The sequence below is a fragment of the Schistocerca piceifrons genome, unplaced genomic scaffold (genome assembly GCF_021461385.2).
Source record: "Schistocerca piceifrons isolate TAMUIC-IGC-003096 unplaced genomic scaffold, iqSchPice1.1 HiC_scaffold_1870, whole genome shotgun sequence".
Classification (NCBI taxonomy): domain Eukaryota; kingdom Metazoa; phylum Arthropoda; class Insecta; order Orthoptera; family Acrididae; genus Schistocerca; species Schistocerca piceifrons.
This window is the reverse complement of record NW_025727757.1, coordinates 765,168-792,058: the sequence shown is the minus strand read 5'-3', so window position 1 is coordinate 792,058 and position 26,891 is coordinate 765,168. Positions and strand designations below refer to the sequence as shown.

The window sequence follows — 26,891 nt, the reverse complement described above, 5'->3', positions numbered from 1 at the left end:
ATTTCACGAGTGGATCGCGAATATCAGGAACCCGTAAAACATCGTATCTCTGACATCGCTGCAGCCAGAAAAGATACTGCAAGAACAGGACCTACGACGAAGAAAGAATTGATCAGCGTGACAGAAGTGCAGACCTTCCGGAAATTGCAGTAGACTTTAAAGCTGGGTGATCAACAAGTGTCAGTGTATGAACCATTCAACGGAACATCATCAATATGGGCTTTTGGAGCCGAAGGCCCCCTTGCGTACCCATGATGACTGCATGACACAAAGCTTTACGCCTCGCCTGGGCACAGCAGCACCGACGTTGCACTTTTGATGACTGCAGACGTGTTGCTTGGTCGGAAGTGTCTCATTTCTTTTTTTTTTTTTTTCCTTTTGCACTATGGGACTTAACTTCTGAGGTCATCAGTTCTCTACAACTTAGAACTACTTAAATCTAACTAACCTAAGGACATCACACACATCCATGCCCGAGGCAGGATTCGAAGCTGTGACCGTAGAGGTCGCGCGGTTCCAGACTGTAACGCCTAGAACCGCTCGGCCACCCTGGCCGGCAGTCTCATTTCTAATTGTGTCCAGCAGACGGACATGTCCAGGTATGCAGACAAGCTCATGAATCCATGGACCCTGCATGTCAGCAGGGAACTGCTCCAGCAGGTGACGGCTCCGTAATGGTGTGGGGTGTGTGCAGTTGGAGTGATGTGGGCCCCTGATACGTCTAGATACAACTCTGACAGGTGACAGTACGTAAGCATCCTGTCTGATCACGTGCATCCATTCATGTCTATTGCGCATTCCGACGGACTTGGGCTATTCCAGTAGGACCATGCAATACCCCACACGTCCAGAATTTCTACAGAGTGGCTCCAGGAACACTCTTCTGAGTTTAAACACTTCCGACGGCTATCGGATGTGAACATTATTGAGCATATCTGGTATGCCTTGAAACATACTGTTCAGAAGAGATCTCCACCCCATCGTACTCTTACGGATTTACGGAGACCCGTGAAGGATTCATGGTGTCAGTTATCTGCAGTACTACTTCAGACATTAGTCGAGACCATGCCATGTCGTATTGCGGTACTTTTGCCGGCGCCGTACACGATAATAGGCAGGTGTACCAGTTTCTTTGTATAAACTCACTGTGGTTCTTTATGGTGCAGATTAAGAAGAAAATTCCTTAAGTGACAGCATTAAAAATATGGAGCTATTCAACCTTGGCATGAATTCTACACAGTAAGGATATCGTTTTGCTGGGACAGACTTACGATGGACAGCATTTGCCAGCTTTTGCTTGACACAGACGTGCTTGTGGCTGATACAAGTATGGGGGCCGCAGAGGCTTGCTGAGTGGGGCCGTGTTCCAGAGCTGTCCACAGTGGAGCCGGCGTGCGAGCAGCTCGCGGCTGCGCAGCTGTCCGTTGAGACGGTGGCCGCCACCGCCGTGTCCGCCATGCGGCACTCCTGCACCGGCCTCGCGCGGGCCGCCGTCGCCTTCATAAGCGCCCGCTTCCTCAGGGTGATGGCCACGGAGGGCTGGGTTGACGCTGCACGCAGCTACCCGAGCACTTTTGTAGAGTTAGTTCGCCTGCTTGCAGAGGCTCAAGCAGACACCAGGTAAGCACGAGAGATGCAACTCGTCTGTGTTGTACACTTCTACATGTGTGTATGTGTGTGTGAATTGACAACTCCATAATTTCTGTCACTCAGTTTCATTAGATATACCCACGCGAGGAAATACACCACCATTTACGTTCGCTTTATGATATTCAAACAACTTACGGGAATTCATTCAGGTAATACTTACAGCTACCACCGATATTTCGGCAGGTGTGCACCCCGCCATTTTCAAGGCAGAAACTATAACGGACAGGAGATGTACAAACAAATTTAAAACCTCCGTTCTTGGGGTAATTCAGGAAAGATAACACACATACACACTGAACACTAGTGCCCCCAAAGACGACCAAAGTCAGAGGTATCAGTAGTGAAAGACTACGAGTTATCATGTGAGGTAAATTTGAGTCTGTTCCTCTCTTTTTGGCAAGGCAGAGGGCAGGATTCCAAGCAGATTATAAACAAAAACCAACATCCCTGTTTACAACGTTGCTCGCTAATTTAATCTCAGCTCCTTCCTTAATAACACCATCCCAATAGCTGGACCTGCATGCCAATATCTTGGTATTTTTATATAACATAGGGTGACCAGCATCCAAACACTGTACGGCAGTAGGAGATCTACTTGGCTGCTGTAATTGTGTGTGCCTTTTATGCTCAGTACATCGGTCCTCCACGATCCTGATAGTCTGACCAATATGTCATGCCACACCTACAAGGAATGCGATATAGACTCGCCTTATGCTAACCAAGATCATCCTTAACAGAACCTAAAAGCACTCTGATTTCAGATGGAAGCCGGAAAATGTATTTCACATCGTATTTCCGTAAAATACGACTGATTCTATTGGAAGTGCTTGGTACTTAAGGCGAAAAGGCAGTAGACTCAGGTGTCAACACAGTATTATCATCAATCACCCGATGCACAGTTGGTCGATAGTGCAACGCACCTTCAATCTGTCTTTCACTATAACCATCTTGACGAAATGTAATTTCACGATGGGCCAGATCAGCTGGCAAAGTCTCAGTGTCGGAAATAACATGCGTCCTGTGTACCAAGGTACGGAGTACCCCTTCACGCTGAGCAGTATGGTGAGAACTATCAGCCTGTAAATACAAATCAGTGTGAGTACGTTTCCGGTAAACTGCATGTCGCAATGGTCCATTAGCCTTCCTCCTAACCAAAACGTCAAGAAAGGGAAGGCAACCATCATCTTCCACCTCCATAGGAAAACGAATTTTCTGGTGGATCCAGTTCACATGATATAAATTTGAGTGCTTTTCTGTTCTGTTAAGGATGATCTTGGTTTGCATAAGGTGGGTGTATATCGCATTCCTTGTAGCCGTGGCATTGCGTACATTGGTCGGGCTATCAGGAGCGTGGAGGACAGATGCACTGAGCATAAACGGCACACACGATTACAGCAGCCAAGTAGATCTGCTATTGCCGAACATTGTTTGGATACTGGTCACCCTATGTTATATAACGAGATATTGAGATGCACGTCCAGCTATTGGGACGATGTTATTCAGGAGGCTGTTGAGATTGAATTAGTGAGCAACCTTGTAAACAGGGATGGAGGTTTTTGCTTCGAATTCTGCTCTCTCCTTGTCAAAAGACAGAGCAACACTTGTTAGTTCGTAGTCTTTCACTATCGATATCTCTCACTTTGGTGACCTTTGGTGGCACTAGTGTTCAGTGTGTGTGTGTTATCTTTCCTGAATTACTCTAGAACGGAGGTTTTAAATTTGTCTGTACACCGCCTGCCCGGTAGTGCCTTGAAAATGGCGGGATGTACTCCCGCCGAAATATTGCTGTAAATATTACCTGCCTTATTTCCCGTAAGGTGTTCAAAAATTGCATACAGTAGAAGAAACTCAAGTCTCACACTTTCTGATAGTGCGCGATGCTTTCATTCGCTTCTTATGAATTTAATGATTAGTATTAGATTGTGCAACTAATAATATGAATTTTAAATATGCCAGAAATTTCGTAATTTCAAATATTTTTAAAAGAAAAGTAATTTTAACTGTTAGTACATATCTATTGTAACACATTAATTTGTTTTTATACAATTTAGCGTGAAATATAATACATCGCATAAACATCATATGATTTCTTTTACTAGAAAAGCTGAGATAATTTTAAGCTATGCAAGAATCAGTAGAATACATGGCATAGATTATCTCCATAAAAAAAGGTAGTGTTGGAGGAGGCTGACTCGTTATAGGCAGCAGCATGAAAGTAAGGTAATTCTAAATGTAAGTAATAGTTGTAGGTATGGCAAGGTCATGGGCTTACGAACATTAATCTATTCAAATGGAAAAGTATTGCAATCGAGATAATCTTGTCAATACTGCATTTAATAGTCAGCATGTTACAATACTAACCTACTTCAGAACAGTAATTTGCAAGTAAAATAGATTTAGAATTAGTAGAATCAAAAATCAGTTACAAGTGACAACATTTTGTAATAGAAACTTACAAAAATTTTGATTATATCAAAGTCTGAAAGAACAGACACGTTGGATTCATATAACTGATGCGCCTAGCTGGGCAATGGATCCACCTTCTTGAGTGCAGATTCATGAATTCATCCAATCTGATGTGGGAGTCTCAGAGTGGCGAACACGGAGTCACTGGACAGTGACTGCAGGCAGGCGGCGCGCTCTGGGAACCTGGATCGGCTGTGAGGCGTGCCGAGGTAGCCAGCGCAGCCGTGGTAGCTGTGACCCGGGTGGCGCAGTGGTTAACGCACCTGTTTAGTGAGCAGGAGATCACGGGTTCGAATCCCAGTCCAGTACACATTTTCACTTTTCGCCACTCATTCCACATAATGTCTTGCTTCAACTGGCACCAGTGATCCCTTCACTTACATAAAAACTTCCTGTTTCAAGATCGCAAAAACTGTTAAGAGCTTAAACAAACTGAGTTCATTTGGAAATATCCCATGTGCCATCTAAGAAGAACATCTTTTACAAGGTACAATATGGTGCACGATAGATGAGGTGTACCGTAACTGCCCATACGTTACGTAACTCTGTTTGAAAATGTACTGAATTTAATTCGCCATAAAACTTTGTAAATGAGGAATTCACTAAATTCCCCCAAAACTTTACTAGTTAATACAGCACTAAAATATACAGAACTGCTGTAATTTACAAACATTGTACAAAACACAATCTCACGTCCCACAAAATGAAAAAGAGTAGAAGATGCTGGGACCAGCTTAGGTTTATAGAGTGCGTTGCGTCACGTGAATGAAAATCTTTGACTAGATTGAAACGCCCGATCAGGAAATGATGCGTATTCCTAAGTACGCGGGTCATTCAATTATTAAAGAGACAGATTGGTCTAGGAAAGAAACTGTTGGTAGGACAAGTTTGTTACTTTTATGGTTTGAAGTTGCCATCACTGGAACGAGCCCTTTTCAAGCTGATGTAACAGCATTGTTTAGTTTATAGCAACAAAAATACAACTCAAGATGGCGAGTGCGTTTGAAACGTCCCCACTAGTTGAACAATGTTCTCTTTTTCGGTTTTTACTTGCTGAAGGCGAGAAACCAGTGAATATACACTGTAGAATGTCTGAAGTTCATGGTGAAGGTTGCATGAATGGTGCAAGGGGGTAGAGCAATTCAAAAATGGTCACAACTGAGTGACTGACGAACACTGTTCTGGCCGACAAGATGCAGTTTCAGCTCCTTCACTTGAAAGTCGAATTTATTCGTGCCGACCGCCGTGTGACTGTGGAAATGGTGGTTCATAAGGTTCAAGTTAGTACTGATATAGTTGATAACATTATCTGTAACTAGGTGTTAGTACCACGAAACAGGTGCAAGATGGGTCCCAAAGCACTTGACGTGGCTACGCAAGGAAACAACACTGAGAGTGTGCACAAAGTTAAAGGAACGTTGTGAAAGAGAAGGTGAGCATTTCCTCAACGAAATTTTAACTTGTGATGAAACTTGGGTTCAGTATTATGAGCCAGAATCAAATAGACAAAGCATGGAGTGGAAGCACACCAACTCACCTGTCAAGAAAAAATTCAAAACCCAAGCATCAGCAGGAAAAGTCATGTTGGCAGTGTTTTGGGATGCTGAAGGTCCTGTTTTTTGTGATTATCTCGAAGAGCAGCTTACAATGAACAGAAAATACTACTCTGATTTGCTTTTAAACAAGGTGAAGCCAGCCTTGAGAGAGAGATGTCGTGGATCTCAGAGGAGAGGTGTGATTCTCCAGCAAGACAAAGCACGTCCTCATATTGCTCAACGAACCCGTGAAACCATCGACAAAATGGACTGGGAAGTACTGCCTCATCCCCCTTACAGTCCTCATTTAGCACCTCATGTTTTGCATTTGTTTCCTGCACTGATGGACGTATTGCGTGGGAACAGGTTCCTGGACAATGAGGACGTGAAAGAGTTTGTGAGAAATTGGTTCAAACGTCAAGATAAAAGAGTTCTTTGCAGCTGGAATAGAAAAGCTTGTAGCCCGTTGGAACAAGTACTCAAATGTTGAAAAGTAGAAACAGTATTGTTTTGTAAGAAGAAACGCTATTTTCTCCAGGCCAGTTTGTCTTTTCAGTACTGAATGACCCTTGAGCATTGTCCTCCAGGTACAAAAGGTACAGTTACCTCTCATTTGCGCTGTATTTTATACAGACTGCTGTTAGGCATACTTCAGCTACAGGTCTTGGAAACTCAGGATAAGCAATGAGTAAAGTGATTAACTTATTGGCGACTGATTCATCTTAGTGAATGCTCTATTTATTGTGTGTCGACAATACCTCAGTAGAACTGGCTGTAGTAAGCCGCCATCCGCCCTCCGTGCGATCACACATTCCCCACACCGTGACTCTCTCTTTCTGTCTCTGTGTAGTGTGCCAGCCGCTGCAGACAACGGGAACACCTCTGCTGCGCCACACACTGGTCTTCACTCCAATGGCCCACCTCATGGCGCCAATGTTTCCTGCGTTTGGTGAGTTCCTTCTTTACATTTGCACATCTCTCCACGTTCACACCTACAAATTGTGATAAAAAATCGTATGGCTCCTAATTTTATTTTTATAAAACGCTTCGGCTCTGGTGGTTAATGGTAACTATATTTAATTCAGTCTCTACATGTTTCTCTGGGTACGCACGTATAATAAAGCTCACTCTCCGTATTTAATGTCTTACATCAGATTTTACACATATTTATCTGACATGATAAAGTGGATCATGTTCGGTTCAGAGCACATGTATTTCACTCAATTCAGTAATATTTGTATGTCAAAATTCTTTCCCAAGAGTTCCTTCACATATTGATGTGCTGGATACAGTTTGTACTTTCATTGCTGGTTATACGGGATGATTCTCCAAGGTATGCAAATATTTCAATATGTTATTCTACAAGTAAAACTAAAGGAAAAAGTTTAGATAGACATAGCTCCGCAAATGTTTAGTTACAGAGTTACGGCTAACAAAAGATTTTGCCTGAAATGTAGCAACTTCGCTAATTTGAAGCCATCGCAAAACTGTATGAGGTTAAAGTAAACCACGATTTCCTTTTGTTTTGTTGTTATTGATCTGTTGAATCTAATAAAACATGCCCCAGACGTGTATCTGCAGTAGTTTCCCAGAAGATCCATAGAAGCAAAGACATAATTTCATAAAATTTTAAATTTATTGACTACTTGGCCCAATTTGTTTTTTAAATTCCAGACAATAGCACAAAGTCTTAAAGAGAAGTTGTAGAGAATTTAATTTTGAGAAAATGATGGCAATAACGTTAATGAAACTGTATGAACATGTCAGGTAATATGACTTTATTAGTGCCATAGCAGACGTGAATTCTAGTTTCACTTAAACACACTGTTGTTATTATGCTTTTTCGCCCAATAATACAGAAAACTAATTCATTTGAAGGTTAGGAAAAGGACTGAAACAACTCACTTACAGTTGCCAACAATGACGTAACTTTTCTACATTCTTAATGTAAAGTAAACAAATTTACCTGTATAATAATCTTTGCTTCTCTGGATGTTCTGGAAAATTACTGCAGAAACACGTCTGGGACATGTTTTATTTGATTCCCCAGATCAATAAAAAAAAATAGAAATCATGATTTACTTCAGCCTCGTACAGTTTTGCTATGGTGTCGTATTAGCGAAGTTGTTAAAGAGTTTTATTAGCTCTAACTCTGTAATTAAACATTTGCGGACCTATGTTCATATAAACTTTCTTCTTTAGTTTTACTTGTAGAATAACATATTTAAATATTTGCATATGTTCGTGAATCACCCTGTGTGTGTTCCAATTTCATCCTCGAGGGACTGGATGTGGGAGTAGGGTTTCGGTGTATTGTAGTCGTACAAAACCTTGCTGCAGTGCGAATAACATGTACGAATTTGAATTTATGGTGGTCATCAGCAGGAAAAGAAGGAAGAGTCAAGAGCAAGGAAAGCAAGTAGAATTAGAAAAAGAATTTCCATCTAAGATTCTGGGCAGCAATTGTTCTGGAGTTTAGAGTGTATGCTTAGACATTAACTGGGTGACACAGAAAGAGATGCATCCTGAAGAGGTGGTGGACAGAACGAAATGAAACTTCATAGCATGAGACAATGTATGATGTTATTTCAGTCATTAGAAAATAGAGTCAAATTTCCTCAAAACGTAGCTGTTTGAAACCACTTATTAGTATCATGTTGTACACATACTTGCCTTGATGTATGAAGTAATTCTGTTGCGAAAGACGTCCTAAAGCCATTGTAACTTCTTGTGAGTCAGCTGTTCCTAAACTGTTGTAGCTCTACCTAGACATCCTGGATACTGACATGGGGATGGAGTGCCAATGCATGTCTCACCACAGTCAGACCTGGGTATTGACTATCTTTCTGAGCGAGGGAGTGTTTCCACATCACACAGACAATTCATTGGCATGTCCTGTGTGTGGCCAACCATTGTCATATTGGTAAATTGTGTAATGTCAATGTTACATGAGAGGTAACACATGAGGCAACAGGATGTCTGTAGGGTTCACTCCACAACATTATTTGTTTACAGATCATTTAAAATTTTATACTTCCTTTTTGATTTAAAATTTTCACATATTGTTACTATATTTTATGTATATATGTATATTAGTGTAGCCATCAGATAGTGTAGCCACCAGATAAGATTTTCTGTATTTTTACTTTTGTACAGCGTAAACCATTAATTTAAACAGTGTTTTTAATAATCATTCTTGAACTTTAAAGAAACTGGTTCACCCCATTATTTCATCCTAATCATACACATTCTTTCCTGGTGTTGGATTAATCCGAGTATCCTGTTTTACAGACTTATGAAGTGCCAAGTTAATATCAAGAGGCTCCATTTAAATTGTATATGATGAAAAAGTTTTCTTAACTATTGTAAAGTGTTATAGTAAATGCTTTTCTAAAGTTCCCCCCCCCCCAAGCCCATTTTTTATCGTCCTTCATGTTATCTACTGGGCTCTTTCTCCTTTAAAAACGTTATGTATAACGATTATTTACGTGGAGTAATATTTATTTGAAGAAGCAACTTAAACTGTAGCAAGAAAGTAGGCAAATTTCTTACTTCTGCTTTTCCAATACTTCACTGTTTCATTGCCTGTATAATTTGGTAACCACTACTACATGCTTTAAACCACTAAATGATATTGGAACTGAATTGTCCTAACTTAAGTATAATATTTTTCATGCTGCGTTTCTATCGAACTGCTGGGTAAGATCTTAGGAAAAGAATTGAATAGTCTGATTTACTTTTCCATTAGTACAACACACGGTAAGGTCCTGTAAAAATGGTAACTCTATTGATTAGCTTTTCCTATTAGCAGGACTACTCTCCCACAGTGTACTTTATTTGGAAACTAAACTACATTTTAGTAAGAGAGTTGTAAGTGGCTTTTCCTGTGACAGGACTATTTGTTCTGTTGTGGTATAGTATATGTGGCAACAGAGAGACAGGGCTTTGCATTATTGATGTTAAAGCATACTAACTCACAATAGTAGTGGTAGGGTTAAAACTCCAACACTATCTGCTAAAGCAGGATGTCCGTGGCTTACCGTTTTGCCAATGTGGTTCGCTCCACCACTACCTACTGTGACCTGACATCAAAACACATGGCTCCCATACGATGACATGAGAAGTAACACCACTGCGCCTGTTGAAAACATGCAAATTCTGCCCATCTTGCCATCATAATCGATGACAATGGTCTTGTGTGGAACTGAACAATGACATCGACTGTTACAGCACCAGCAGCCTATGCTTCAGGTCACAGCAACACTCCAGTTGCAGTCCTTTGTACAGTGCTATTAGATGTGGCCACACTCTCCTCATGGTTCCTCAAGGTAGCAATATTTGGCTGAACACATGGGAGTTGCCGATCTGCTAGCAAACCTAGAGAGATAACATAAACAGCCCATTATAAGTAAACTGTTTGTGTATATGTGTCCATCACACACTACAGAACAGAGAAATGCCAAAAGCATTATGGACCATGCTAGTTCTCTGTTCTCTGAATGTGACTAACCCCAACTTTATCACGTGTAATCATGGTAGAAATCAAACATTAGTGTTAGTACTAGTAACACAACTATCAGTAATGGTAGCAGTAGTAGCAGTAACAGCAGCATCAGTAGTAGTAGTTGCTGAAGAAAATTCAAGATGGTGGTAACAGCAATAGGGCCTTTTTCATAGTATGATGGTAACATCATTTACTATTTCAGTAGTAGTATAAGCAGTCGTTACAGTGCTGATAGCACTAGGTATAAAGATAATTAGGCAAGATAATTCTAAATAACGACAAGTTATTGACTTTTTCTGTAACTCTAAAGGAATACAAGAGTGTGAGAGGAAATACAGGCCATATAAAAACCCCATGTCATGCAGCAGATGTGTAGCATCTAAATGTTGCAGACATAATGGCACAAAGAAGTAAGAATAATAAAAAAGTAGTATGATTGAGATTCTGAACTCATTTTAATGCTCTGAGTAGGAAAAGAGTAAGGAAACATGAAAGGTTATTATGAAAAGTTATATACATGAAGTATTCGGTTATTGCCTTTCAGAAAGTGGAATATGATACATATACACTGAACCAACAAGGGAACTGGCATAGGCACGTGTAATCAAATACAGAGATATGTAAACGGGCAGCATACAGCACAGCAGTTGGCAACGCCTATATAAGACACAAGTGCCTGGCGCAATTGTTAGATCGCTTACTACTGCTACAAGAGCAGGTTATCGACATTCAAGAGAGTTTGAACGAGATGTTGTAGTTGGAGCACGAGCGATGTGACACAGCATCTTCGACGTAGCGATGAAGTGTGGATTTTCCCGTACGACCACTCCACAGCTGTGCCGTGAGTATCAGGAGTCCGGCAAAATATCAGATCTCTGACATAGTTGTGGCTGGAAAAGATCCTGCAAGAACGGGACCAACGACAACTGAGGAGGATCGTTAAAGATGACAGAAGTGCAACCCTTCCGCAAATTGCTCAGATTTCAACAAGTGTCAGCGTGTGATCCATCCAATGATACATCATCGATATGCCCTCTCGATGACTGCACAACACAAGGCTTTATGCCTCACCTGGGCCCATCAACACCGACATTGGACTGTTGATTACTGGTAATATGTTGTCTGGTCGGACGAGACTCGTTTCAAATTGTATCAAACGGATGGACGTGAAGGGTATGGAGACAACCTCATGAATCCATGGATCCTGAATATCAGCAGAGGACAGTTCAAGCTGTTGGAGGCTCTGTAATTGTGTGTGGAGTGGGCAGTTTGAGGGAAATGGGACCTCAGATACGTCTAGCTAAGACTCTGACAGGTGACACGTACGTAAACATCCTGTCTGATCACCTCCATCTATTCATGTCCATTGTTCATTCCAAAGGACTTGGGCAAATCCAGCAGGACAATTCGACACCTTGCACGTCTAGAATTGCTACAGAGTGGCTCCAGAAACACTCTTCTCAGTTTAAACATTTCCACTGGCCACCAAACTCGCCAGACGCGAACATTATTGAGCATATATGGGATCCCTTGCAACATGCTGTTCAGAAGATACCACCCCTTGTACACTTACGGATTTATGTACAGCCCTGCAGGATTCATGTAATCAGTTCCCTCCAGCACGTCGTCAGGCATTAGTCGAGTCCATGCAACGTCATGTTGCAACGTTTGTGCGTGCTCGCTGGGGCCCTAGACGATCTTAGGCAGGTGTATCAATTTCTTCGGCTCTTTAGTGTATAAATAAATAGATAACCCTCTGAAGAATGGTATAAATAAGAGAGGTAGTTGATTTTAGTCCATCACTTGGTCTTGGCTGGCAGGCATAGATATGAATGGGTTACGACGAGGTCGCCTGAATATATGGTGGTCGTCCATTGGGTTGTTCAGATGTGGTCTACAGGATCTTCGATAATCAGTACGTTCCCATGCAAATAAACGTTGGGACACTGTAATATATGAATGATCCAAAATGTGATTATTGCACAATTCGACCAACCAGCGAAACAGAGACCCTGAATTACGTCATTTACTAATCGTGACAGCTGCTTATAATGCTTCAGCATGCGTACAAAGCATCTCTGCGTCCTTCAAAGTGATCACTGAACATCTGAGTCGGCTCACGGCCCTTACACGGTCTACGAGGCCTGGTAACAATACTCAACACGATCAACACTAATGGGCTTTTGTATCCGCTCTCCCAGTCACAGAGAATCAGTTGTGCTCCATTGAATTTAACAGAGCTACAATGACATCTGGCGGTGTCATCTGCGTGTATCACTCTAAAAGTAAGTCCGAAATTCTGACTTGTAAGAACTAACTGACTATTGCAGTCGATCTCTACATCGTTCTTTGGCTCCATGGGAAGAATAGCATTTAGTTTCGAAATTGAATGTCACATCTTTGATTCCCCTTTTTTATTTCTCTCTGTTAACTATAAAAACATGTACAAACTGTGCTTATCCATTTGAAAATCAGTAATTGTCTTCTATTATAACTACATTTGCTTTATATTATGGAACAATTAAAACCATGTTGCAATTTGAAAAGATCATATGCATTCGCTCTCTGCCCACCTCATCCTATAATGGAAAACATCATACTGGAGACAGTTGTTACTTGACAGAGCCCGAAAGGCATTTGGTCTAAAACTCATGGAACTGTAACGCTTCGATAGAGCTGTGAGCTCATAAAATTTAATTGCTAGGTTTTGTATATCTATTTCTAGTATGCAATGATCAATATTTGGACTGTAGCATACGTAAATTGCGACTCAGATAAGTAGCAGCAGTTGGTAAAACGGATACGTTGTCTTGGCTAGCTCTGGTCTGACTCTGTGCTGGAGTCGTGTGTAGCCTTCAGGTGGCCCCACTGTGGACGGACACAGAGGTCGCTTCCTTATGTGTTGCGGCATCCGCATGGCCCAGTGGTGACTCCCACACAGCTACTGGGCTGTTTGTCGTGTATCCACTGGCCAGCGTGACACACAGGAGGTGTGGAAACTGACGCTGTGGCCATTATGGTCCCAGGGCAGAACCAGCTCCAACCCCTGTGTGCTCTCATGGCACAGGAGCGTGGCTGGCCATGTCTTGGGCAAGTAAAAGTTTCAGGAAGAGACATTGCAAACGCTAACAACTATGCATAACTTAGTATCACTGCTGTAATTCAACCTTTCCTATATTTACATCCAGTTTTTCGTATTTTGAGTTTATTTCGATGTCATTCTTCGAGGCAACAGGCACTAAATAACACAAAGACACTTTTGGCACTGCTGTTTACCATCTATGCCCCTAACGTCTGGTCCCTGATCCCTGACACACTATCTACAGAAATCTGATGATCGCTGAACCACGTTAAGTCTACGAAATGGATTTTTGCATTCCAATTTCTGTGTCATTTACCTCGTTATATATTGAAACCATGTGGTCCAATAGTTTTGGTATCGCTCCAGCACAGCAGCTGACCCTTGTATGCACCATTCACATGTGATTTATTTTGTACAGACTGTTGTTTCGCCGGCCGGTGTGGCCGTGCGGTTCTAGGCGCTTCAGTCTGGAACCGCGTGACCGCTACGGTCGCAGGTTCGAATCCTGCCTTGGGCATGGATGTGTGTGATGTCCTTAGAGTAGTTAGGTTTAAGTAGTTCTAAGTTCTAGGAGACTGATGACCACAGATGCTAAGTCCCATAGTGCTCAGAGCCATTTGAACTGTTGTTTCCTGTGCTGAGCTACTGGTAAGAGGAACTCATGAAACTGTGTAAACTGATCAGCTCAATGGTAAGTCAATGATCTTAGTGAACCCCCTACTATCGTTGTCAGTGTGTGTTCTACTATTCATGTCTGGAGGATCCGTCTCCAGTAAGCTGCCCTCTGTTCTCCATGTGAATGCACATTCCCAGGCAGAGACTCTCTCCGCAGCTCCCAGCCACTGGAGACGGCAGCGCCACCCCCACCTCTCAGCCCCACATAGACCACAGCTGGCCTCCTGTCACAGGTGGTCTCCCCACGACCCCCCAGACCAGTCCCCAATCTGATAGCGCTGTCGTCTCTCCCTTGCAGTGACTCCCGTCAAACCATGTCCACGTCGTCAGCATTCACAGTGGTACCTGTGGGGCGTTAGCCAAGTGTTATGCTCACAAAGTCGAATGCCACTTTGTCGCGTTTTTGATAAAGCAGGAGTTATCGCTCTCATCGTTCGAGTAGGCAAGAAGTGATTATTATGATGTCAAGGTTTCCTGGAGATGCAATGCATAAAAACCCTGTTCCAAATCTACTCCCTGCAGTTTAATTTGGAAGATAGAAAACTATAATTGAAAACAAAAATACTCCCAATACACAAATACTTTCACTATCACATGTTAAAATAGGTCATATGTTAAAATAAGTCCATGGCTATTCACGAAAGGAAATGTTGAAGGAATAATGAGTGTGGAAATACAAATAAAGTAACATGCCACAGTGTAATTAGGGTATGCCATATTGTGCTGCGTATGTCTTTAACTATATGTGTTTTCCATACTTTCGTTTAAACCACTCTTTCAGACACTTCCATGTTGTGTGTTACATGTATGTGGACTTCCTGCTTATCACATGCAGCTGCCACACAGGGAGTGAGACATTGGCACCAATGGGAGAGCAGAGTCAGTGGATAGTGCTGGCTTGCCCTACTGTAGGTGATGTATATGACTTTCTCTGTTGGTAGTGTTCGGAAATCATTCATTGAGACATCATGCAGTCCTGTTGTGGGTGTGAGTGAGTGGAGACGTGTGCAGCAGTGTGCTCCTGATCAGTTGTAAACACCCCGCAGAGCTCAGGTCTTTCACAAATCTCCTGACTACAGTTTCTGTTATCATTACAGAGCAGTTTCTACGTAAATACAGCCTGATTTTTACTTACTTTTTTTTAAAAAAATCAATGATGCAATGGACATCAATATTTGGCTTTATTAACAATACCGCTATATTACAGTGAATAGATCGGTTTACAACACGACTTCATCGCCAATGCAATTCGTTTTAATGCCCAAGAAAATATATTAGGTACCTACATAATACTTATGCAGGCCCAGGACTAACAACACTCATGGTAATCAACATGCCTAGTCAAATGAACAACTGAGTATTGCATTACGCTGTAGTCTCTGATGCAACTCAGGGCAGGGGGAAATATGGGAGCTAAATAAGTATTTTACATTGATAAGTCGGTAAGAAATTGATTGGCGACTCCATGAAGTGCTGTGTGCACAACGACCATATATGTTAAATTAAAAGAAAGGTCAGCGTTGGCCGTAATATTGATGTTTTATTGATAGCAGAATCGATTTTCGGTCACATTGTGATCATCTTCAGTGCCGGAAGTTAAAAACTTTACACAGCGATCAGTGAGTAAAAACATAAAAAACCACAAATACACCTGAGAATAAACCAACTGTTGGAAAGAACTTACCTGTGGTGTACAAATTAAACTCAGACACTGGTATCAAGTTATCAACAACCAAAACTGAGACGCGATCACAATAACTACAGCTGCTGTTTACATTCACCTATACAGCAGACCTCAGTGTGACAGGGTCTTGGAATGCTCTCTATGTGGCGTGTGTCACGTGAAGACCTAACAATTCTTTATTTGCCAAGAGATTATCACAAAATACCAAAGTGCACTTGCAAATCATTAATTGAATATTTCTATTTTAAATACATTAAAAAACGCATAGCAAAAAAAAAACTGGGGGGAAATGCACATCTTGCCGTATTACCCATACTTTTCATTAGCTAACATATTTTAATGTACAGCATTTTTTTGAGGTTCTTTGTTGAGATTAATTGGCTGGTACTTGTAGCACCGGTTTGGAATAACCTCTGTTAACTGGTGGTCAGGTTACATAACCGACAGACATAACAGGTCTCTAACAAAATCCATGCACACTACACATTAAGCGTTCGGTTATGACAATCTATATGGTTTCCCAATAGACAAGGGATCAAACCCTCGTCGCTTTTATGTAATTATTTATGTTGCTAGTTTGTGACTAAAATTATCTCCTTTATACGAGTATCCAAAACCGTTTGGTTGACAGTTTTAATTTCTGTTTTATCAACTGTAAAGGTATAATGGGTCTGACCCAGTGCTTGTGCAAATAAGGGTATAACTTGAGTGCGATGTATTTATTTGGGACAAAGCTTTTATACTTTAAAGAGAACACTGTTTCCTTATACCCAAGTTCTGTTTGTATCATATGATAAATTTTTCTATAAATAACAGCTGTGACAGTGGAGGTATCTACTAACCTAGCGTATTTCGTACACTTGTTTCTATCCAACATATAATTTATTCTTTGCAATTGTAACAGTAATTTTCACTCACGAATGCGCTAAACGATCTCTGCACTCACAATGTGCTTTTAAAACATCCTGCTTTCATAATTACGATGACTATTTAATTTACATAAAGTGTTCACATGTCCCAACGGGACACAAGATATGTGTGCTTCATCAAGTCGTTAAATACGATAAAAAATTGTTAATTTGCACCCTTTAAAAAAATTTATAACACGTAATGAGTTTCATAGCATTTTGACCTGCTATATTCTGACATACATTGTATAATTACATTTATGTATTTGACTTCTTGGTTTCAATGTAAATTTTACGTAAATTAAGAACCTTATATCTCTGACCCCCTACGCCAGATGGCGGTTACTGTGTTATAACAAATTCTGTTACATATGATGTCATGTTATTTGTATATTTGTCTTCTAGTCCTGTAGCCTGACACCATATTAACTTCACCTGTTGATTTTTATTATGACATGTTTTTTAATTTGTTTGAAAATAACATGTGTATGTTGGCAAGATGTTCATTTCCCCTGCCTTTTTTTCCTATGCTTTTTTTAATGTACAATTAATATTCAATTAATGATTTGCAAGTGCACTTTGGTATTTTGTGATAATCTCTTGGCAAATAAAGAATTGTTAAGTCTTCACGTGACACACGCCACATAGAGGGCGTCACACCGAGGTCTGCTGTATAGGTGAATGTAAACAGCGGGTTCAGTTATTGTGATCGCATCTCAGTTTTGGTTATTGGTAACTTGATACCAGAGTCTGAGTTTAATTTGTACACCACAGGTAAGTTCCCATCAGATGACTGAAAGTAAGTAATGGTCTCTTAAACCAAAAAATATTAAATTAACGACTACTTCTGATGGGGAAATTTAATCCAACAGATGGTTTATACTCAGGTGTATTTGAGGTTTCTTGGTTTTACTCACTGATCACTATGTAAAATTTTTAGCTTCCAGCACTGAAGATGATCACTATGTGATCGAAAATCGATTCTGCTATCAATGAAACATCTATATTACGGCCAACACTGACCTTTCTTTTAATTCGGTAAGAAATGTTTAAGTGTATTTGAAAAAGCTTTTTGTCTCCATTACAGTGATTCAAGGAATTGTGGCCTTGATTACATAGTATCGTCATCTATGCATGACCTGCTGATTCCATGTACATTTAAAAGCCTCATGAGCGTAGACAGGCATCACAAGTTCACATACCTCAACAGACTAGGTGCAGATCGGAACAGGACACTGCCGTGTGTTTGTTAAATTGGGCACATGGACAGAGTGTGAGTTATTTGACACAATAAGAAGTGCATGATACAATAAAGAAGAAGGAAATATTATGGAAGAGATTAAAGAGGCGCAACATCGCGAGGAATACTTCGCAAAAAAATCGTGAATCCGGTCAGTGAAAGTAAACAAGGTTCCACATATCCCCAAAACACGGTGATCAATTTTAAACTGAGGACTTCGGTCAGAAATAAGACATGACAACAGAATAACTTTACACCACAAAACCACCAATATAAAAGATAAAGAAAACTTCCGGGAAGCAACCACAACAGGCTACCAAAATGCAAAAAAGCATGAACGGATTAACCAGAGAAGAGGGTATACGAGAAAATAGAACCTACTATTTCAGTAGCTCAAAAAGGAAGGGAAATATTAGTTGGCAGTGAGACTAAGAAAACCATATTCGAAAACATAGTAATGTACTTTTAAAAATGGAGAGAAACATTTGTTGGAAATGAGGCTTTGAAAACCAGAAAATAGGAAATAGGTTGGGGAAGAGTATGTGGGAATGATACTACGAAGAAAAACTTTGTACAGCGATAATAATGTGAAGATTTTCTTATGTGGTGGGCTATAGAGGTTTGTGTGGACCAATAGAAGACCTTACAGATCAAAATACAGGCGCTGGAAGACTAAAACAAAGTGTTTTAATTATAAAACCTGTACAAACTTAAGTAAAAGTACAAACACTGGAAGACAATGTTCGCACAAAAAGCGAAGCTCCGCTTTATGACCTCGATGGACCAATCAGGATTGACTGCCCACTTTATCGATCTCTGCCAATGGCGTCATTCAGATGTGGTACAGAGCAGTGTGGTGTCAGCACACCAGTCTCCAGCTGTTGCCAGATTCCTTGACGTCAGAGCCCGTATGTCTCACTCAGTCAGTCAGTTGCTGTGCGGAGTGGCCGCACGGATAGTGTGGAGGTTCGAGTCCACCTTCAAGCATGGATGTATGTGTCGTTCTTAGTATAAGTTAGTTTAAGTAGAGTTTAAGTAGGGGCCGATGACCTCAGCAGTTTGATTCCTTAGGAATTCACACACACTCACACACACACACACACACACACACACACACACACACACGCACACACACACACACAGTTAGTCAGCTGGCATCATGAGGCTGCCTGCATCTTGTCCCAGAGCTCCCCGCAAGGAAATATCCCGGGCAGTACCAGAAACCCACCCCATGTCTTCTGCATACCTCCATATATGGTGACCACTCAACTATGCAAGCAGACATGTTTGCATACAAACATTATATACAATTGCCTTACAAGAAGAAGGAACCAATAAGAACTAAATACTTGGGCATTGCATAGTAGGTAACCTAACTGATGTGGTTGAGAACGAAATTTTATTTAGAGATGGAATGAACTGTAAAACATCAACAGCTCTGAAAGATGGAACAGGCTTAGTGGCATAGCTGCAAAATCTGTTATTAGTTAACATTTTTTCACATAGAAAATAGAATAAGTGGCAATACACAGCTAATATCTCCGGCCCAGCTCTGTCATTAGGGCAGAATTTATATGGTGTGATACTCAAAAAGATACAGATGCTGAACCTTATTATTAGTAAAGAGATAAATCTTCGGATGTACACAATGTTGCACTGTGCTTACATAAGAGCCCATGGCAGGAGTATATGGAAAAAAATGAAAATGGGCGTATGGCGTTGTTGGCCAGGAGGCCCCGTCCAGGGAAGTTTGGCCTTCAAATGCAAGTCTTACTTCAGTAGACACCATATTGGGCGACTTGCGCGACGGTGATGGGGATGAAATGATGATGAGGACAACACAACAGCCTGTCTATGAGTGGAGAAAATCTCCAACCCATCCGGGAATCTAACCCAGGACTGCTGGATGGGGGGCAAGCACGTTACCACCCAGCTAAGCAGGAGGACTTGTAGGGAAAATATACACGTACTGATGAGACCGCGAAGTTGAATGCTTCCTGGTGGCATTGCAGAGACGTCATGTGGCAAAGTAAGTAAATTATCAGAGGAGAGACGAAATGGGAATAATTTAGTGACAGTGCGGGCACATGTTGGTAATGCGATCTATATAAGCGACTCAGTCAAAGGGCAGTTTGAGATGGCCCACCGTCTGGAATGAGCGTTTCGGAAATGGCGAAGCTTGTTACACCCTACTATCGACAGTACTTATAGGGATTGGTTCAAGTATTGTAGAGTAAGTGACAAGGTGTTGGGCGTCCATACCTCATCTTAGAAAGTGGAGGTACCAGGCTTGCCCACACTGTGGATAGGCATCGACCTGTGGCAGACCTGGCAAAAAGAGTTCAATGCTGTTGTGGGGACAAGTGGTTTGGAGCTCACCTTTCTGCACACATTGTTCAACTTGAGGCTGCATAGCAGACGAATCCTGGATGTTCGCACGTTCACACAGTGCACACAGTGTCACTAAGATGGGACCACATATCAATGGACACGTGTCGTCTGGTCGGCGAATCCCGTTTCACGTTACACTAGGTCGATAGTCGTGTTCAGATGCGCCGTCATCCAGGTGAACAGTTACAAGAAACACCACCACACCATGAATTCGGGATGGTGGGGGCAGTATTAAGCTGTAGTGGACGTTCACGTAGGCTTTCGTGGCACCAGTGGCAGTAATCAAAGGCTGCATACCAGCTGTAGGATACGTCAACACTGTTGCAGGGCAGATGCATCCTTTGATGCTTTATGTTTTTCGCAATGGCGATTGAATCTCGCAGTAGAACAACAGTCCGTATCACAACTGTGGTGCAGTAATTTGAGGAGCATGATAGCGCACTGACATTGATGTACTGACCGCCAAATTAATCAATGTGAACCTGGTGGAACACATCTGGGATACTACTGCACGCCAGCTCCATATTGACAAACCGCTGGCCCATAGATGAAGCGAATTCTGTAATCTGCACATAGACATGGCTGCTCTCATCACGTCTTGATCGACCTCCAACGACGAGAAAGATACCGTGGCACAAGCATGTACTAGATAAAAAATCTCTGTTTCACCAGAGTATTTTAACGCAGCATTGTGCAAATGATGACAAATTGTTAACACAGGAACCACATTGTCGCGAAATGAAGGCAGAAAAACACCAATGAATGTTATTCTACGTGCCTCCATGACATGTACAAACAATGAAATGATGCACAAAGTATTTTTTAAGACTAAGCAGACAAAGTCTATCACCAATATATCACGACTAATATTACAAATGAGGCAAGCAGCTGTGAGAAAGAATGACAGTGAAGACCAAACATCAGTATTACAGATTAGATTGGAGACTACAATGGCAGTGCAGGCACCAACAGAACTGTTAATGGGCGAGGACGAAATGTAACGCCAGATCCTGGGAGAAATTATGTACTAACTTTTTTTAGGCACCCACCACCCCAAATGTGAATCCAGAGACAAGTAGTGTGCTGGCGTAAGCTGGCGCCAGCACTTCAGGTGGCACAGAGGTTGCAAGAAGATCTATAATAGACACTGGAGAAAGTGTGCGTATCAGGAGAGAGGCCAAAGACAAATGCGCTAGAAACACGCCGCCAACGCCGTCTAGACCATCAGTATTTAGATCGCCGCCAGGGACCTAAAGGCCAGTCAGTCAGTTGTCCGATGAGTCAACGAATCGACCCTTAAGTCACAGCGAAGTACCACAGTATTGTACGTAATGGACTGGTACTTCAACATGAGTGTGGCCAATGTGAACTGTTACAGAAGAGCTTATACCACAACACCTGGACTATGTGAAGTTAAGTAACTTCTTGTTCCTGTGAATATAGAACCCCGTTAATACATGTATGCAGTTTGTGAGGATTCTGGCCAGCAAACAAGATCCTCTGCTTGCTTCCCATGGTACAAGCCTACAGCGAAAACGAGGTGACACAAAAAGTAGAGCATCTGGAGGATATCGTTACAGATGAAATTACTGTGGCGGATAACGAGAGTGGACTACTCGATTTTGCCAAATATCATCAACGATAAACAAGAGAACATTCATAGAATACTTTTGGAGTTTTTTGAGCAGTTATCCGCGAAAATTGGCACATAGTTTTTTCACGTTCACGAGCTTTTAATCAAACCAGTAATTCTTACGATTTTATTGACAGGCTGATGGTGTTCTCCCAAAAGAAGTAAAATGGATCATCACCTCAATATTCTATATTGATACTATTACTCAATTCTGACTACAAAATCGACATTCTTACAAAACAGTGCACTAAAATTGCTTCTGAAAGGGAATCTAACCCCATAGAAACACTGTGCTACAGCAGTTAAAAGCAGGTCATATCCATTGCGGAATGTACAAATACATTCTGAATCTCACCTCAATCTACAAATCACAAGTAGGATATTTTGCTTGGCTTTTGACAACTTGAATGATTTATTTAATGTTTTAGTTACTGTGGCTATAAGAAAAATGAGATTTAGTGAACAGGTGACAAACATGATGTAGATTGCTGTAATACTGTAAATTAAAAGCCTGATTCGTCAAGTACAGCAGCTGTCAGCAACATCACACACAAATGATGTGGAAACACTTCTCTAAACACTTAAAACACTTGAGATTTCCAGCATGAGGACGATATCTCAGGAATGAAATCAGTTTGCTGACCTACAAGTAGGAAGATCTGCGTGAAATGAAATAAGTTTTAAGTAGATACGTCTAAGTGACAGGGGGAGGGGGGGGGGGGAACTAATTGTAAAAGAAAAACGCCAGCTCATGAAACTAACATAAACATGAAGTTGAATAAATTGAGGAGAACATCCTAGTGGGACGTCCATACGTTCCCAAGCTGAGAAACATGGTCTCAGTTAATTGGGAGCAAAAACATAAGGTATTGCTTGGCACGATGGAGGACTACGACACGATAATTTCGGACAATGCAAATCAGTAACCTTTATAAATCCATACATCATGTGTAAAATAAATTATTTAGCAGCAGTCCCTCCACTGTCCACAGCATTTGCTAACAGAAGAAAGGCTGTGGTGTTTCAGTTCCTATGACATGGCCACATCTCGAAGGCTGCATTTAGTACCACATCGATACTGAATACACAAATGCTGGTGGCAGTCACAAACGCTGGAACTCTATCAGTGGTGCTGAATATCACTGAGGTGAAGAAAACACAGAAAAACAACCACAGTGCTATACAGATATATCTTTCATTTGAACTGTAATTCCCCAACAAAGATAATACAGTTTTTCATAAACTCGTCCACCCAGATCATCTGTTGAATTGGAGTATGGGGAACTCGTGATTGTGAGGCAGCCAACTCATCAGGTTCCAGTAACTGCAGAGTAATAATTGGAGCACATTTTAGACTAAATCTGATTATAGTCAGTTTTCATCTGGTTACCATTCCAACAGCAGGAGTCATAGATAAAACGGTTGCACGTAAATCATACTAGTTGCTCCTTATTACAATGCCCGATTGGACAGCTTGGGGTCTGCATCATATTTGTAGGGTATTTTTGAACTTGTGGATATGACTTTTACCTCTATCAGTGGTATTTCAAGAAAAAGAGTACCATTTGCTGGTATTCCATCTTACACCGTGGGTCCCTGTGAACCGCTGCACACACCATAGGCAGGCAAAAGCACACAGCCTCCACTGGGGGCACACCTAGTAAAGGACTGTGGAGATCAAAACAACTTCCAGGCTGTTGGTCACTGTAGTCGTTCACAAATAACTTTCCCTGTATCGTCATTCGACAGGAAAGAGTCAAGAAGCGTTACACAGATTTGTCACAATATTAAGAGCCATTCCAAGTATAAGAACTGTAAGATTTTCTGTCGAAACAACTACATCAGGAACATCACATAAATGTAGTATTCATAGAACAAGAAAGTGGGGGGACTGATTGATGGATACTGGATTTGTCAGCTGTAATATGTCATGTGGTATGATAATAACATGAATTTGTTCTTTATCACCTTTAGATTAAAAACAAATGGCTATGTCTTATTCAGAAGGAGATGCAACACAAAGTTTGTAGTATCAGATTGTGGTTATTATCTGTTAGGCTCCTTATGGTAAATCTGATACGCGCAAATGACATGGTGCATTTCTGAGGACATAGATCAATGGTAAGAAGTCTTCAGTGTGTTCAGGATGCCAAGATTTCCTTGGATCAGAGCTTCGAATCGTGATCTGGCAAGTGCTAGAAACATAAATTTGCTATTATAACCTGCAGATTTTGCTGTTGCCTACAGACAGATAGTGCTGCAAGAATTTATATTCAAATTGTGTGTGTGTGTGTGTTTGTCTGTGTGTGTGTGTGTGTGTGTGTGTGTGTGTGTGTGTGTGTGTGTGTGTGTATGTGTGTGTAATAGATAGTATCTGTGAGTGCTCTTATTTTGCAAGCACTTTGTTTGTTAAGTGACCACTTGTGCATAACTATGTGCCACCAAAGGCAAAGCAGAAGAGTTACTTTGACTGCTGTATCTGAAATATTTCGACCAAACAGGTTACTCATAAAAACAAGCTTTCCCTGTTTGATTAATCTGTTTCAGGATATTTGGGAATAACTCTGCTGATTTTTTCTTCATAACAGGAAATATTCCTTAAATATCAAGGGAATTGATTAGCTTTTTGTGCTGCGTTTCCTTATGGCAGAAGATATTAGTGCACACAGAAGGGCCGTGACTGCTTAACACTAGCATCTGGTTTTTGAAGTAAGTTAGTGTAGGGAATGAATGTGAGAAAATGTAGCGACTGAACTTCTTGAGAGATGCGGTGTGGGAAATACAATTAGGAGTGAATGAAGGATTTGAGAAGACAATACTGCTGTGGTTATGTATCTGAAACTACGAAGACTTTAGGTTACTCTGGGCTGTAGAAGGGAGAGAATTGTAGATTCATTGGTTGTCACTGCATGGATGTGTTTTCAGAGGTCACAGTCCTGCTCCTGCAATTGTTTTCTTCATGATGTCTTCGTGTTTCTAGTAATGTATGAGAATTTCTCTGTTTTTTGCAGGAGCCTTCGTGGAGAGGAGAAGGACCAGAGACTGATCCAGGCAGCTAAGGAGGGGGCAGTGGAGGAGCTGCTGATGCTCCTCAAGGCTAAAGCAGATCTGGGGGCGACGGACGAGAACAACAAGACAGCGCTCCACTGGGCGGCCGCTGGGGGCCACACAGTGGCAGTGAGGTGTCTGCTAATGGCAGGTGCTGACGTGGGTGCGAGGGACAACTCGCTACAGACTCCCCTGCATGAGGCTGCACTGAACGGCCACGCAGCTCTTGTGCAGCTGCTGGTGGCGTCCTCTGCCGATCCCAACGCCAGGGATGAGGATGGGTGGACGCCGCTGCACTCTGCGGCTTTCACAGGCCAGGCAGAGGCGGTGACTTCACTGCTGGAGGCAGGGGCCAACAAGAGGGCCGTGGATAACATCGGCAAAACCCCACAGGACATTGCCAGACAGTACAACCACCAGCAGCTGATAGACGTGCTATCATAAAGCTAGCAGTCTCACAAATGTCTGTGAAATAAAATAAATGAAGATTTTTGACAATACCCTTCATTTGTTTTAGAATAATGCAAACAAAGAAACTGCAGTCGTCCTCTGTATCCATATTTATGCAACATTTATAACTACTGTAGGAACATCAAAAGAATAATGATAGAGGGAGACATACACTGATCAACCAGAACACTCTGACCACCAACCTACTACCAATATAAACACAACAAAGCGGCAGCAGCGACACATGGCGACGAATGGCTGCCAGTCATACACCTGCACAGTGCTCCTAGTATCAGTGTGCACGCTGTCTGCGTGTTGAATCTGTCTGAGTTTGATTGAGGGTAGTTTATGATTGCCCAGACCTTCAGCTCGAGCATTTCGGAAATTGCACAACTTGTCCGAGGAGTGCTGTGGCGAGTGTCTTCATCATGTGATGAAACGAATATGAAGCTACGTCCAGGTGTCCAGGAGTTGGGCAGCCACCCCTCATCACAGGTGAATGTCGTAGGCTGGGTAAACTCGTAAACCAGGACAAGCGGCGATCTGTGGGCAGAGTACAAGTCGGTCTGAACACACAGTGCACCAAACACTGCTAACAATGACCCTCCGTAGCCTACAACCCATGCATGTGCCAATGTTAATACCACAAAATCGGCAACTGTGACTGAAAAGAGCATGTGACCATTGGCCCTGGAAGTTGTTGCAGTGGCAGAGCGTTGCATGGTCTGATGAATCCCAATACCTTCTTCGCCATGCACACGGGAGGTCGAGAATCCTTTTTCTTCCTGGGAAACAGCTTCTTGACACACGTACTGCAGGAGGGAGACATGCTGGCGGTAGCTCCATTATGCTCTGAGGAACATTCACATGCTTGTCCATGGTCTAGTGGTACCATGATGATCAAGGAGTATCGTACGCTCGTGGCAGACCACGTATACCCGTTCAGTGGCGATTTCCAGCTGATGTGCTGGCTTCCCACATCACCAGATCTTAACCAGATTGAACAAATCTGTGATGTTATTTTATGGGGCATCAGAGCTCATCGCACCCACCATCGCCCCCACCACGGAATTTATGGGATGGTGAATTGTATATGGAGATTTAGTGCCAGCTCCCTCCTGTGACCTACAAACGCCGCTTTGCTTCCATGACAGACGAGTCTCCGCTGTTATACGTGTCGAAGGTCGGCATACTGGCTATTAGGTAGGTGGTCACATTGTTCTGGCTGATAAGTGTGTAATGGAAAGAAAAAATAAGAGGGCTTCCTTTTGTGAAAATTAATCACATATCGAAAAATACACTACTAATTATTTAATATATTTAATTACTGAAAATTGCTTGGCAGGAACATGTTTTGTGCCAAAAATTATCATAATTTTCTCCATAACAAAGCATCGGCATAAAAGTTGTGTAGTTGGAATGCATCTTTAGTTCTGACCTACGAATTATTTACCTCTATCTGTCACGCAGATTGTCCAGAAACTTGCATCTGTAGTTAAGATGCGATATTATGAGGAATATTCACACCACTTTCGCTCTGATTCTGGACTGAATTTACATGTTTCAATAACTACTTTGTTCAATTACATTGAGATATTGGTACTATCATTCGCGCATTGTTACCT

At 41.8% G+C, this 26,891-nt stretch overlaps 1 protein-coding gene and 1 long non-coding RNA gene across 2 annotated transcripts in view; both read left to right on the top strand.

Annotated features, from left to right (window-relative positions):
* LOC124741109 overlaps positions 1-1,428 on the top strand; it is a 37,086-nt gene extending 35,658 nt beyond the window's left edge. The window contains exon 4 of the long non-coding RNA XR_007009917.1: positions 1,371-1,428. This is a non-coding gene — a long non-coding RNA (uncharacterized LOC124741109). The remainder of the gene's footprint in view (positions 1-1,370) is intronic.
* Positions 1,426-25,314, top strand: LOC124741108 (homeobox protein Wariai-like). Its single transcript, XM_047248645.1, has 3 exons — positions 1,426-1,620; positions 6,502-6,600; positions 24,780-25,314. Exons 1-3 carry the CDS (start codon positions 1,457-1,459, stop codon positions 25,258-25,260), a joined length of 744 nt encoding a protein of 247 aa, XP_047104601.1. The 5' UTR covers positions 1,426-1,456; the 3' UTR covers positions 25,261-25,314.
* Positions 25,315-26,891: the final 1,577 nt, after the last annotated feature.

Bases quoted from the DNA above. Each gene is read 5' to 3' on its own strand.
- LOC124741108 (XM_047248645.1), top strand. From the start codon at position 1,457: ATGCGGCACTCCTGCACCGGCCTCGCGCGGGCCGCCGTCGCCTTCATA. The intron at 1,621-6,501 runs GTAAGCACGAGA...GTCTCTGTGTAG, and splicing joins GAGGCTCAAGCAGACACCAG to TGTGCCAGCCGCTGCAGACA. The intron at 6,601-24,779 runs GTGAGTTCCTTC...TGTTTTTTGCAG, and splicing joins GCCAATGTTTCCTGCGTTTG to GAGCCTTCGTGGAGAGGAGA.